Source organism: Astatotilapia calliptera, chromosome 7 (genome assembly GCF_964374335.1).
Source record: "Astatotilapia calliptera chromosome 7, fAstCal68.1, whole genome shotgun sequence".
Lineage (NCBI taxonomy): Eukaryota > Metazoa > Chordata > Actinopteri > Cichliformes > Cichlidae > Astatotilapia > Astatotilapia calliptera.
The window spans coordinates 46,046,845-46,060,941 of NC_137428.1; the positions used below are offsets into that span (position 1 = coordinate 46,046,845).

Genomic DNA, 14,097 nt, shown 5'->3' on the forward strand with positions numbered 1-14,097 from the left:
AATGGACTGCCATACACGTTACGGGTCTGTGAGCGCGAGGAGGGAGAAAAAGGGGAGTGGAAAGGTACGAGTTGTCATCGAGCAAAAACGGGAGCTGGAAGCATGTAAATATAATAATAACCACTGCAGCCAAGAAGAGTGCCTGACGAGCCCAGTTGTAAGTAAGCTATTAAGACTCGACTGTACACTGTGCTCGTGTTTTCCTCCGAAAACAATAAGTTCCGTTGGAGCAGCCTTTCGACGCCTCTCTCTGTCTCTCGCAAGAAGAGTTGACCCACACAACAAAGTAAAGCTATTTTTCGGCTACGCGCCGACAGGGACCCCGTCGTATTAGTCAGAGGTCCCTTTACTACGGTTCGGAGTCGTGGACCTTCAGTAATAGTAATAAATCACACAGCAATAGTACATTCACGTAGTTGTAAACAGCATGATAATATATTAAGTAATACAAAGTATTCAGAATACGTTACTCTCATTGAGTAACGTAACGGAATACGTTACAGAATACATTTTGGGGCATGTATTCTGTATTCTGTAATGGAATACATTTTAAAAGTAACCTTCCCAACACTGCGTGCAAAATATATGAAATAGAAATGTTTATTTTGCTTGTTTGTTTTGTTTTAAGTGAATGTGTGAGAAATAAAGAAAAACTATCCCTAACAGTGGAAATGTTTGACTTGTAGGTATAATATGGATTGGAAATCTGACAATAAAGCACACATTTTTCTAATCCTTTGTGATTCCTAGAATAATGCTTAGAGAAAAACAATCATATGACCTCCTATGAGCAAGTACTTTGGCAACAGTGGGAAGGAAAAAAACTCCCCTTTAACAGGCCATCTGCTGCAACCGGTTGGGGTGAGAGAAGGAAGACAGAACGAATGACATGCTCGCTGCTCCTGTTCTCTGCTGTAGAGTATCTCGCCTGGCCGCTACTGAAATAGGAAAGACATTCCTGCATTTTAACTAATTGGTGCGTGTTATCTGGCTTCATGGATAGATAAAGTTGTGTCATCTGCATAGCAGTGAAAATGTATACTATACCTTCCGATGATACTGCCTAAGTGAAGCATAAACAAAACTGGTCCTAGCACTGAACCCTGTGGAACTCCATAATTAACTTCAGTGTGCCCTCTAGTGGAGGAGAATGTAATTGCTTTACCCGTTACTCACGCCGATTGCTTAGAGTACTAATCAGGTGGAACCAGATAATCTTCCATGGCACACCTGGTCATTTCTCACAGCACACCTATGTGCCACGCCACAGTGGTTGGGAAACACAGATATAAATCACTCTTAAAGGATATTATGATCGACAGTATCAAACACTGCACTGAGGTCTAGCAGGACAGTGAATCCACCGTAAGAGGCCATAAGACGATCATTTGTAACCTTCACTAAGGTCACTTTCTGTGACATTATGAAAACCTGAATGCATATGACTTTGCAGTCAGTTTTTATGGTTGAAAAGAAAAGTTCTTGTGAAAAAAAAAAAATCTCAGAGTTTTTCACGTATCTTTTGACAAGATAATCTCAAAACCCACAGCCGGTATATTTGGACAGCACAAGGCTTTGGGGCCAACAGTACATCACACTGAATGAAAGGCACATTTTGACTGGCAGCTACTGACAGTTACACTCTGTTCCTCTCAGGCTGACAGATTTGGCCCTGGCACAGTTCAAAGTGTTGAAGAATTCTTGCTTTGTTGTCATGTGATGTTTTATTCCTACACTGTACAAAATTTGTTTTTTTCAACCCCAGGTCAGACTAATTGACTTTTGCTTCATACTGTTGTGGTGAAATGTTATGAGACCGATCAAAACATCTCCTTGCATGTCACCCTGCAGTTAAATTCAACAGCAGTGGGGAAAAAATAAATTACTCTTTAAATTTTGTAATTTTTGTTTACTTTAGACTTCTACACAACCTTGAACCTTTTTGCAACCACAGGACTCCCCCCCCCCCCCATTAGAAGAAACAGGTTTAAGGCACCTCTAGCAATAGCTTCCTTTTTCAAAGACTGAAATTTTCTGCAGCAAATCAGTAGGATCAATCCATTTCAAGAACATTTACTGTACGTTAGTAACACACACAGAAGAACAGGCACAGAGTTTTCAGCTAGTTTTATTTAATAACCGACACCCCCACCACCAACAGATAAAATAAAATAAAAAAAACACCAAAAAAAAAAAAAAAAAATCTTACAAAAATTTACTCAAAATGAGGCGAAACAGAAGTCGTGGCAAACTGGATGCATCCTTGTTCCAAACTGTACTTGTTTAACTGGACAGCCAGTTGAATGATTTCGTACATGTTTAACACTGACATGAACTCTACTGAAATACAGGACTTTAAAAAACAAACATGTGACGATACACACAAATTTGCAGAGACTAAATAACGCACCTTGAAATGAAACAATTACCAGTGGTAAACAAAAACATCTAGCGCATACCAAAATAATAAATAACACTGGATACAATATCCTGTAAATGTATGTACATAGGGTCACGCAATGCATAGCAAGATTTTGTAGTACCACTACAATACTCCTAATCTACAGTAATCAGATCTCCTATTTGAAATTTAAAAAAAAAAAAAAAAGTACCAAGCAAAACAATTTGCTGAAACAAATTACGGCACTGTGAAGAGGAAACCACATGTAGTCAATAGGCTGCTCTTCATGACTATCATGGCTTCTGTAGATGGCTGTGACAGTAACAATTTGCTGTACCAGGTAGTATTCAAGCTTGTCACTTCCTCACCATTACTGATTTAAGCATCAGACCTCTTGAACAGTAGCCAATCAGCCACAGGGTTTTATAGTGGTGTAATGACAAAAAATAAAAATAAAAATAAAAAGAGCCAAGGACACAAGAGGGAGAAATCTGTGCACTTTAAAAAAAACAAAAAGAAACAAACAAACTAAAAACTATGTGCGCATGTTCACCAGCAGATCAAGTGTAGTTTTATTGTTGATACTTCGGGGCATTTTTGATCCGACTGATCACATAGCTGTAAATACTGGAAAAACAACCCCCGCCCCCCTCCAAATACAAGGTCTATTATCAAAATTTGAAAATGTTGAATACCTCAATGTTTCAGTCCCAGCAAGATAAAACAAAAAAATAAAAATCATGACTGCAGAGAAGTGTGTCGGGAGATCCATTTTTGGATGGATTTTCAAATGTGCTCTGAAAATCCCCCCCTCCCCCTTTCTTCTGATGTGAAAGGACCTTTGGCAAATGAAGAACGCATGACGCTGAGGATGACCGTGCGTCACTGTTGACGGTCATATAAAATGGGTCTCGCCAATGTCAAAGCAATGTCTATGGGAGTTTACTGGGAAAGACGGAGGGGGAAAAAGCAAAAAAAACAAAACAAAACAAAAAACCCCAAGACATCCAAAACATCTCTAATGGGGCCATGGTGTCTGAAGCATAGGAGCCAGCTGTAGAGATGTTAGGGGGAGGGATGGGTAATGTGACAAAAGGAATAAGATAAATATCTTTAGATAGGTTCACAATGAAATTTTGAGGTAAAGACTGCAGTAGCAGGAAGTACTGAGTGAGATCAATAAAGATTAACAAATGTTGCTGCAATGGAATACACATATGTAGATTGATGTCAATGTAGTATGGAGTCATTTTGTTCACTGTATGTTTTATTTTGAGGGGGCAAACTCTGCAGATATAATCCTGCTTTGAGGAAATCTGCCAAACATGTCACTTCCCTTAATTGTCCACGATACAATCATTCTGTTTTTAAAAACAATAGCGCAATGACTCACATCTTGGTGAGACAAAAAAAAAAAAAATCCAGTGATAAACAATGATTACAAATGAAAAAACAAACTACTACCGATCTATGATATGTGATCCCATTCAGATAAAGCACATATGCACACATAGGCATCTACATAAGCTTTAAATAGATCATCCCAAGTTTGCTTTGTGCTTAATTTTACTGTTAATGTTGTGAATTTCATGTGCAGATCAAAATTTCCCTTAAATAATTAATGTTAAACCAGCAGACAATACTGAGTGGCCTGTGAAAGCAGATAAATCAAAGAAATAAAGTGATAATTGATTATGATTACACATCGCTAAAGGGGAGAAGTCTTAGTTGGAGCATTAAAGAGCTCCGGAAAAGTAGTCCAGCTAAAAATGGCAACAATGTCAATCACCACTCAATATGCGCTCAATCTCCTCTAGTCTCTTCAAGGCAGCTGCTCTTTTTTTCTCTATATCTTTAATGTCCTTCGTGGACTTACCCTTAGTCCGCTTGTCAGACTGGCTATTATCTAAAGATTTTGATTGGTCCACACCCACACCTCTGACACTTTCTGTAGAGGATTTCCGCTCATTCTTCTCATCCCCAACCTCCTTTCCAACTGCATCAACACCCCTCCCTTCCTCTCCACCCGCAGCAGCCTCTTCCGTGCCCTCCTTAACACTCTGCAGCACTTCCTCCTTGGATGATGCAGCTACCCCCTCCGTGGTTGCTCCTTCAGTGGTAGCTGAAGACAGTGGTCGGCCTGCTGCACTCATGGCAGCCATTTTACTACGTACAATACTCAAGTGGCGACGCACATACTCCTCATTTGGTGCCAGGTCCAGCGTTTCCTCCAGGCATCGCTCGGCCCGTGGCAGGTCGCGCTCCTCAAAGTAGACCACGCACAAGTTGTGCTTCCCTTGGACATTGGTGGGGTCCATGCGTAAAATACGCTCAAAACAGGCCTTAGCACCACGGGTGTCCTTCTTGTGATTCATGAGGATGTCACCCTTAAGGATTAGGCCCTTGATGTGCTCTGGATGGTGGTGTAGCAACTCATCCAACACAGGTAATGCGTCGACTTCACGTTTTGATTGAGAGTAGAGCAAAGCTAGGTTAAACAGAGCACTGCGGAAACCAGCCTGCAGACCAATGGCTTTGCGCATCCACCGCTCAGCTGCTGCATTTTCATTTGCATCCATGGCCAGCATGCCAAGATTGAAATAGCCATTGGCATCGTCAGGCTCCTCCTCCACATAGGTGAGGAATCGACGGTTGGCCTCAGGCCAGAACTTGGGCTCACCTGTCACAGGAAACAGACACAAAGCACAGGGTGAATTTGGGTAATCAAACGTTGATATTCAACCACAAAAGGTGCTTTTATGTGCATTGTGCAAGATTTTGTTTACCCTTAGCTGGTATGAAAAAGTTTAAAACAATAATGGCTAAATGTGACAAAATCCATTGGAAACAAACTTTGTAAATCATGTTTACTGCAATCTTTTTTTACAGTTTGAGGTTTTGTGATTTTGTTATGTCTCTTTTCCACAATCACTTAAGGGCACTGAGTGGATAGTCAGCACCACCAGTGATTGAACCAAGGTTTTTCATGTATTGAAATGTGGATTAATTGACTTTTCTCCCCCAAATATTTGCTAATATTGATATATTAGTATGGAATCCACAATTCAAAAACCTGAGGGATGGAGGTTTGTGAGAGTTAATATGTGCATGGGTTTTCAGCTTATTTAAAAATCAGACTGTAGAATTTATGAGAGACTGTACTGGATGCTAGGACAGTCTATTTTACAACAGCACACTGTTAAGCTAACCTTTATTGAAATTAATTTGTCTTACAATGCATGTCTATTTATCTACGGTAGAAAAGATTGTGGACTTATTGGTCTTGGTGTCAGAACTGACAATGGATCGTATACAGAGCTATCCATCTGTCCATCCTTGCATCCATTTATCCATGGTAGCTGGGATAGGCTCCTACCAACTCGCAACTCTTACACAGGGAAAATGAATATTTGCCTCCTTCTGGATCTTTTGTTCTTTTTGCACATTTGCATAAAACTAATCTTAATATTAGACAAAGATACTCTGAGTAAAAACAAAATGGAATTTTTTTAAAATGACAATCGAATTTATTCAGGAAAAAAAAAAGATTATCTCAACTAATCATAATGCATCCATTTTTTGAAAAGCTGAATTCGATTTCATTTGCTAGAGCCAGGCCGATTATTGCCAGACCTGTTGAACCAAGAATTCCCCGAAATACAAACTGTTTGACAAGGTGAAACAAAAGGAAAGTGGAAACGTGCTCTGATGAACTTAACTAATAAAGTAATTGCTAATGTTTTTCAAATAATTTTGCACGAAATATATATATATTTTTTTAAAAAAGTGCTGTACTTGATATGTTTAGCCCCTTACAATCAGTAAGGCGTTCTTGATTGACCTGCGGCAGCAATGTTCCAGCAGCAGTTTGGTGGGTCATTTAAAAACAGAGGTGGGAAGTAATGATGTACAAAGACAGGAGAAGAGAGGAAGAAGAGAAGTTAGATTTGATAAAATGGAAATTTAAAGCGCAAGTCCTCATGTTTTAAAATCAGATTCTGGGTCGTACATGTGACATTGTTTTTTTTGTGATATTGTGAAATCTGCTGCAAAACAAACAAAGGTAGATCAACTGTGTTATTTAACGGTTGAATGGAAATACTCTGCAAGTTGGTGCAGGATAAACAGGTTAGTTTGCTGTTCGCTGATGGATTTAAAGTAAATAACAGTGTTTATGACCAGTACACAGTGTCTGTCTAGTATAAAGTTAATATGACCAGCAGGTCAGCTAATCACCTGTACACTAAGAAAACCTAATGGAGCTCTCAATAGAAATTATTGTGAGTTGTGTTTCTTTTCCCATGCTGAGTCATTACAACTGATATTATGGTTTTGCCATCTGTGTTTAAAAAAAATAAAAAATACAGGGGTGGAGAAACTAGTAAACACTTTTATCACTGAGCTGATGAAGGATGAATGAACAGAAACTTGGCTAAGAACATCTGTCAGTACATGCAGTGTGCGCTTCAAAATAAGCATCTGGTTACACCCTAAAGGTAATACAAGGTTATTTCCTTTAACAAGTGACAAGTAAGGCTCTCCTCATTCCTCTTATGAGGAACAATCATGCTTAAATTATTTATATCTTCATTACACTCACCAGACTCCTGCATGAGAAGTGCTGAGTTAAAGAGTGCCAGCTTGTGGCGTGGGTTGAGCTCCAGAGCATGGTTGAAGTTCTTCAGGGCTTCAGATGGGTCTTTCATCTCAATGTAGACGATGGCCAGGTTATACCACAGGTCAGCATTGGTGCGATCAAGCTCCAAGGCTCTGAGATAGGCATCCCGGGCTTCTGTAAGCTTGTTCATCTTGAGAAGCAGTTCCCCTCTGAGTCAAAAAGAAAACAAATAAATAAATACATATAGAGGTGATAATGCAAAAAACACTAACACATTACTACATTACTTGACCAACAAAATTTGAGATAAGGGGAATGTCTCAGTACAAATCTTTGACAGTAATACATTTAAGATCAAGATTTTATTCATTTATTAAAGAATATGTGTGCCATTTTAACTCTTTATCTGACAGATAAAGAGTTTAAAAAAAATCAAAACAAAACTTGCCTGCTGATGTAAGCTTGTTTGAAGTCTGGTCTCATGCTTATTGCTTGCCGGTAGAGCTGATCAGCCTCCTCCAGCCGCGAATCATTGGCCCGGATCAGATTTGCTAGGTTTATGTAAACATTGAGATGGTTTGGGGCAACACGCGTCGCATACTTCTTACCAGGAATAACCTAATGTGTGGACAAACAACATTTCATTAGAATCAAAGCTTGTGTAACATCAAATAAAGTAGAGAATTTGAAGGGAGTGGAAAAAAATCATCATATTACAGTCTGTTATGAGAGATTAGATTTTAATGCAGATTTCTAGTCCTTGTTTTTTGGCTCAGGCCTTTCTGGGTAATGCAACTTGCAACTATACCTCTTATCACTATCATTGCTTTTATCCTGGGAAGGTTGTTTTCCTGAATAGAAGAACTTGGTACCCCCAGTAAAAGTTTGCATTATAAGAAAGTTATTTTTGCTTTTTCAACCAGTTTTGTTAATTGTTGTTTACTTATTTACTGAAAGTGGAGTTAAAATAACAAGGATATTTACTTAATGTTTCTGCCATGTAAGGTATAGTCACCCCAGAAACCCCATATCTGAGCCAGGAATAATCCTGTAAGTGTTGATCCTAACATTGTAATTAAATAAGCAAAATAACTATAATTCATCAACATCATGCCCACGTTCGTTATATATAATTAAAGTTTTCCATGATATGACTGAAAGGCTGTTGTATGCTGCATGATCTGCCACCATCAGGTGGTAAACAGTGACTACAATGAACCTTACAGCCAGGAATGAGTAACAATTGCATAAAAGGAAGCAGAAAAAAACAAAAAAAGCAAATGATTAAATACCTGCGGCATGAGGGATTTGGCAACCAAGTAAGCCTCTTCTGCCTCTTTGGACTTATTCAAATTCTTGTAGGTTCTTCCAACATTCATGTGAGCACCAATATCATCTGCAGCAACAAGAATGAGAAAGAGCAGTGAGAAAACAAAATCCTACTCCATCTGTTTATGTGTGTTTTAACACATTTACTAAACATGACTATATTAAATACCAACTAATGCTAAACATGACTAGAAAATATAAATGATTTTCAACTATACCATCAATAGTGTAAGACAAAACAAGCAACATTATTTTGAGGAGCTTATTTAATCCTTCTAGGAAGACGTAAGAAAAATTAAACTTTAAAAGAGGTCAGTTTGTAAAGCCAGAACTGATGCTTGATTAGCAGAGCAGGAAATCCTCGCTGGGAAAATGTGTTTACATTGCTAATCTTGGGGAAACACTTGTGGGTGATGAACCGGCAAAGCTGTGGATATCTCAGTTTATGGTAGGCTTCCTCTAAACTAAGGCATTAAGCACAAATGAAAAAAAAACAAAAACACAGACAGATGCCCAAGATATCGAAATGATACACTTTAGATCATAGGTGTCAAACTAAATTTGGCCTGCAGCCTAATTACATTTGGCCCGCGAAGCCATACCAAATTACTATTAGAGCTGGCCTACTGGTATTATACAGCTAATATATATATTGTTTAGTATTAAGCTTTGCTTGTTCCATATTCATATTCAAAACTTATTTGAGTCCATAAGAAAAGATTCATTCTTATATCTGGAGGAAGATTTTTTTTTCAATAAATATTAACGTTAGCCCGCGACTTTGTTCCAGTTTTGAATCTTGGCCCACTGTGTATTTGAGTTTGACACCCCTGCTTTAGATAGTAGGATTATACTTTTGGCCTGTTTGACTGCAGTCATGAGATCTTAGAGTAAAATGAATGGACTCATAACAACTGACTGCCTATTAACTACTGTATGTGTCAAGAGAAGTTAAAAAAAAAAAAAAAGCTTGTTGGACTTTCAACTGAACTAGCTGTCCAGGGGATTTTTTGGTCATATTTTTAGCCAAGAGTGTTACTATGTAAGCATTTAATCTTCCAACAGTGACCCTTTTCATTTCTTCTAAACTGCTGCTGAATTAAATCATTGAGTTAACTTCATTACACAAAAACACCGTGTTAACATGTGAATTTGCAGCCCATTTGATGGAGCCTACATTTAATTTCTCAATATTCTGTGTTTTTTCTTTGAATCTTTGCCATGCTTTAGTCTATTGTCGTCTGTCCCCCTTTATTTTTAATCTAATTTTACAATTTCCCATTGATTGTTTTTGTTCCCCTGACTATAGGAAAACAAGCAAATGCATTAACAGACAGCTTAGGTCTTTTGAGCAATGCACAATATCCTTTGTTAAAACAAGTTCCTACTTTACTAAAACTTAAATGAAAAAGGTTGGAACCAGTAGTTCAAACAGTTTATGATACACTATCAATGCAATCTGAAGTCACATTACTGGCTTACCACGTGACATAGCTGTTAAGAGTTTTTGGAAGAGTCAAGCAATAATGTAAGCAGTGATTACCTACAGTGGGGAAATAATTATTTAAACCCCTGCTGAATTTATAAGTTTGCTCACAAAGAAATGAAGTCTCTAAATTTTACGGTAGTTTCATTTTAATAGAGAGACAACATATCAGCTAAAAATCCAGAAAAAATACATTACATGAAAGGTGGAAGATCAGCCCAAAACTACATCCTGGCTGTCTGTGCTTGTTAGGTGCTTGGGACCACAGTCACCAAGAACACCACTGGTAACACACTACGCCGTGATGGACTGAAATCTTGCAGTGCCCACAAGTGTCCCCCTATTCAAGAAGGCAGATCTATATGCCTGTCTTAACCTTGCCATTTAACACGTAATGATTCAGAGAAGGTTTGGGAGAAAGTGCTGTGGTCAGATGAAATCAAAATCAAGCTCTTTATCATCAGTTGTGTTTGAAAAAAGAGAAATGCTGAGTATGACCCAAAGAACCCCATCCCCACAATCAAGCACAGAGGTGGAAACATTAACCTTTGAGGCTGTATTTCTGCCAAGTGTATTGACAACTTATTGCATTGAGGGGCCAATGGATGGAACGTATACTGTAAAAATTTGGATGAGAACCTTTTCTCAGCCAGAACACTGAAGAAAGGTCTTGGATGGTTCTTCCAGCATTACAATGACCGAAAACATACTGCCAAGGCAACAAAGGAGTGGCTAAAGAAGAAGCACATTAAGGTCATGGAGTGGAGTACATCCAGATTTTAATCCTATAGAAAATCTGTCAAGGGAACTGAAGCTTTGAGATGCCAAGCAGAAGCCAACAAACAAAGGATTTAGAGAGGCCTCTCTCTTTCTTAATAATTTCCTGTCCTTCATTGCTCCACAATCCAATAAAGGCAAAAGTGCTCCAATAACAATCTTACCGTACAAAAAAATACTAGGGTACTAAGTCATATTTTGCTTAGAGATCAAGTACTTATTTTACTCCGTGACATGCGGACACCTTTGGATTTGTTTTTTAGTTGACATTCTGTCGCTCTCCAATAAAATGAAACTACCATAAAAATTTTAGATTATTCATTTGTTTGCAAGGGAGAAAAACTCAGCAGGGAATCAAATAAGCATTTCACACACTGTATAAGCTTCCTTGATTTGCTGTTTGAATTTGAAGAGGAAAAATGGTATCTTGTGTAAGTGCAACTATTGTACAATAGTTGCTGTGTGCATTTTTAAATACGAAAGAAAAAACAAAACAAAAAACCTTACAAATACTTCTACATGACAAACAAAATTAGCAAAAATCATACCCTGAAATAAGATAATCAAAAAGCACAATGACTTGTACTTGCTTACTATTCCTACAAATTGAAAAATGAACAATGTTATGAGAAGTACAATGAGAACCTCTGACCATCTCAAGCTAGAATTACTTTCTTGCAGTTGTATCCAGCCACCAGTGAAACTGAGGTTATTTACATGACAGACATAAAACATGGTTTCTGGCAGAAAAGTAAATAGGCCTGAGGACTGTTATGGGTCTTTTTGGCTACACCATGGGTAGAGCACTAATGGGCTAGAGCAGCGGTCCCCAACCTTTTTTGCGCCACGAACCGGTTTATGCCCGACAATATTTTCACGGACCGGCCTTTAAGGTGTTGCGGATAAATACAACAATATAAAACTAGTACCGGTACCGAAAAAAAGAAGATTTATTCATAACACACGTGAACAGACCCAGGAAAACCGAGTAAACGATAAAAACGATAACAAAATAACGCCGAAAACTAATAAAAACCCTGAAAACCATACATTTCACACCTGAGCCTCAACTCTTGCGGCCCGGTACCAAACGACTCACGGACCGGTACCGGTCCAAGGCCGGGGGTTGGGGACCGCTGGGCTAGAGCACAAAGGCTAATTTCCTTCATGTAGACTGATAGATGGTTTAGTCTACCATAAACAATAGAAAGAGCAGCTGAACAATGTAAGGGATTTTTCTTTGATTCTTTTTCAATCAACAAACATTTTCATGCTCACCATGGTTAATGGCAAGAATAGGATCTCTCTCTCTCACTGAAACATATTCTAATTACAGTTATATAGTGGACATGGACACAGTTTTCCTTTGAGGGTATCCACATTCAAATTGGACAAAGGGTTTAGGAATTTCAGCTCTTTAACATGTGCAACCCTCTTTTTAAAGGAACCTACAGTAATTGGACAGTTGACTCAGAGGCCATTTCATGGGCAGGTGTGGGCAATTCCTTTGTTTTGTCATTATCAATTAAGCAGATAAAAGGCCTGGAGCTGATCTGAGGTCTGGTGCTTCCATCTGAAAGACTGTGCTGTGAACCGACAACATGCGGTCAGAGCAGCTCTCCATGCAGGTGAAACAAGCCACCCTTAAGCTCTGAAAACAGAAAAACCCATCTGAGAAATTGCTACAATATTAGGAGTGACAAAATTTAAAGCTTGGTACATCCTGAGAAAGAAAGCAATTTTTAGAGCAGTATTTAGAGACCTATTGTCTGCCCAAAATGAGCTGAATGAAGTTAAATAATTGGGAGGCATTTCACAAGATACAGCCAAAACAACCCAGGAGTTTATTAAAGCAAAGAAGTGGAATATTCTTGAATAGCCAAGTCAGACATTTGATCTTAACCCAATCGAGCATGTATTTCGCGTGTTGAAGACTAAACTTCGGACAGAAAGGCACACAAACAAAAAGCAACTGAAAGCTGCTGCAGTATAGACCTGGCGTTAAAATGGAGGAAACCCAACTAAGTATTTGAAATGAAGTTTCATTAGAAATGAAATTTTATTTTTAGTTACTTAAGTTGAGTCCCTGAAATGAAGAGATTGTATTTAAAAATGCTTTAGTTCCTCACATTTTTATGCAATCTTTTTATTCAACCCACTAAACTAAAGCTGAATGTCTACACTTCTGGGTCTTTTTCATTTAATATTAGTGTTTAAAGCAGTTATACTGTATTATACGGTGTTTCTGTTTTTGTATACCTGTTGGAACAGGTAGAACAACAAGTAAAACAGTTACTCTCAACACAAAGAAAAATACTGTAACCTCATTTGGTATCCTCCACCAAAAAAAACAAATAGTTTGTAAGAAGATCAACTATTTGTTGATCTTCTTAAGAAAGAATTTTGCAAACTGTAGTGGATTTTTCATCACTTCCATGAAACCATCCTTCGTTTTTCAATGATTTATGAATGACATCAAAGTGTCTCACCTGGTTGGACTCGAGTAGCCTGGAGAAAATACCGCAAAGCCTTTGCATAATTGTTCTGATTTTCTAAAGCGTGGCCAACATTATTCCACAACTTGGCATTGTTCTTGTTAACCTGAGTAGATGACAAATTAAAAGAGACATAACGATAATAAACATTCGTCAGTTTTGTGAGTGGATGATTAATTCTGGTTTACTCAAAATTTTTAATCACAAGGTGTTTACAGACATTGGCAAACTGACATGACACTCTGCCACCACAAAAACAGCATTTCCATCATACCTTCAAGGCAGATGTAAAGAGAGTATATTCTGACTCCCAGTCCCAATTTCTATGAAAAGTTTTCACTGTGTACGTAGTTAGCAGCAGTCCAATCATCAACCAGGAAATCTTCTTCAATTGTCTACAAAGGACATTATTAAGCAGATCAATGTAATTTTAAATATACATTTTCACAATCTTCACAAAACCTAAATATCTGCACCAATATTAAAAAACAAAAAAACAAAAAAGGGTAAAAGTGTAACCACAAACAGAAACTCATAATTTCACAAACAGTTTTGCACTTCTGAGGGATTCTTCTTTTAAACGTCATTTTGGACAAGAACCTACCCTTTATGTGAGATCATCTTGAATCCATGTGCAACAAGAACACAGAACCCCATACTGGGAACATAAAGTACTCTCTCTGCTACGACAAACCCCACAGGGAAGAAGAGGTTGGATGCTGGAATAAAAGGCAGGACAATCAAAGACAGGGCCTGCAGGACACACACAAACACGCACAAAAGAAAGAAATAATATGTCAGTTCATATGACAAGCTCAGAGCTCTTTTTTTGAAATACTTGAACACTCAGAAATTATCATGGAGACGGACCTAAGGGGGAAAAAAAGTCTGTGTCTAAAAACAAGAAAACTGGATTTTGACGTGTTCAATTTGGCAGCTCTTTTGATGTTTAAATCTCAGAAGTTCATTAATACTTCATTCACTTGTAGGT

At 38.1% G+C, this 14,097-nt stretch overlaps 1 protein-coding gene across 3 annotated transcripts in view; it reads right to left on the reverse strand.

Annotated features, from left to right (window-relative positions):
* Positions 1-3,650: 3,650 nt before the first annotated feature.
* Positions 3,651-14,097, reverse strand: part of tmtc3 (transmembrane O-mannosyltransferase targeting cadherins 3) — a 29,533-nt gene continuing 19,086 nt past the window's right edge. For all 3 annotated transcript variants that reach the window (XM_026175007.2, XM_026175005.2, XM_026175006.2), the window contains exons 8-14: positions 13,711-13,859; positions 13,381-13,501; positions 13,101-13,212; positions 8,312-8,415; positions 7,468-7,637; positions 7,002-7,228; positions 3,651-5,081 (exon numbers count right to left, since the gene is read on the reverse strand). In XM_026175007.2, the coding sequence (XP_026030792.1) occupies positions 4,183-5,081; positions 7,002-7,228; positions 7,468-7,637; positions 8,312-8,415; positions 13,101-13,212; positions 13,381-13,501; positions 13,711-13,859 (1,782 nt within the window). In that variant the 3' untranslated portion in view covers positions 3,651-4,182. The remainder of the gene's footprint in view (positions 5,082-7,001; positions 7,229-7,467; positions 7,638-8,311; positions 8,416-13,100; positions 13,213-13,380; positions 13,502-13,710; positions 13,860-14,097) is intronic.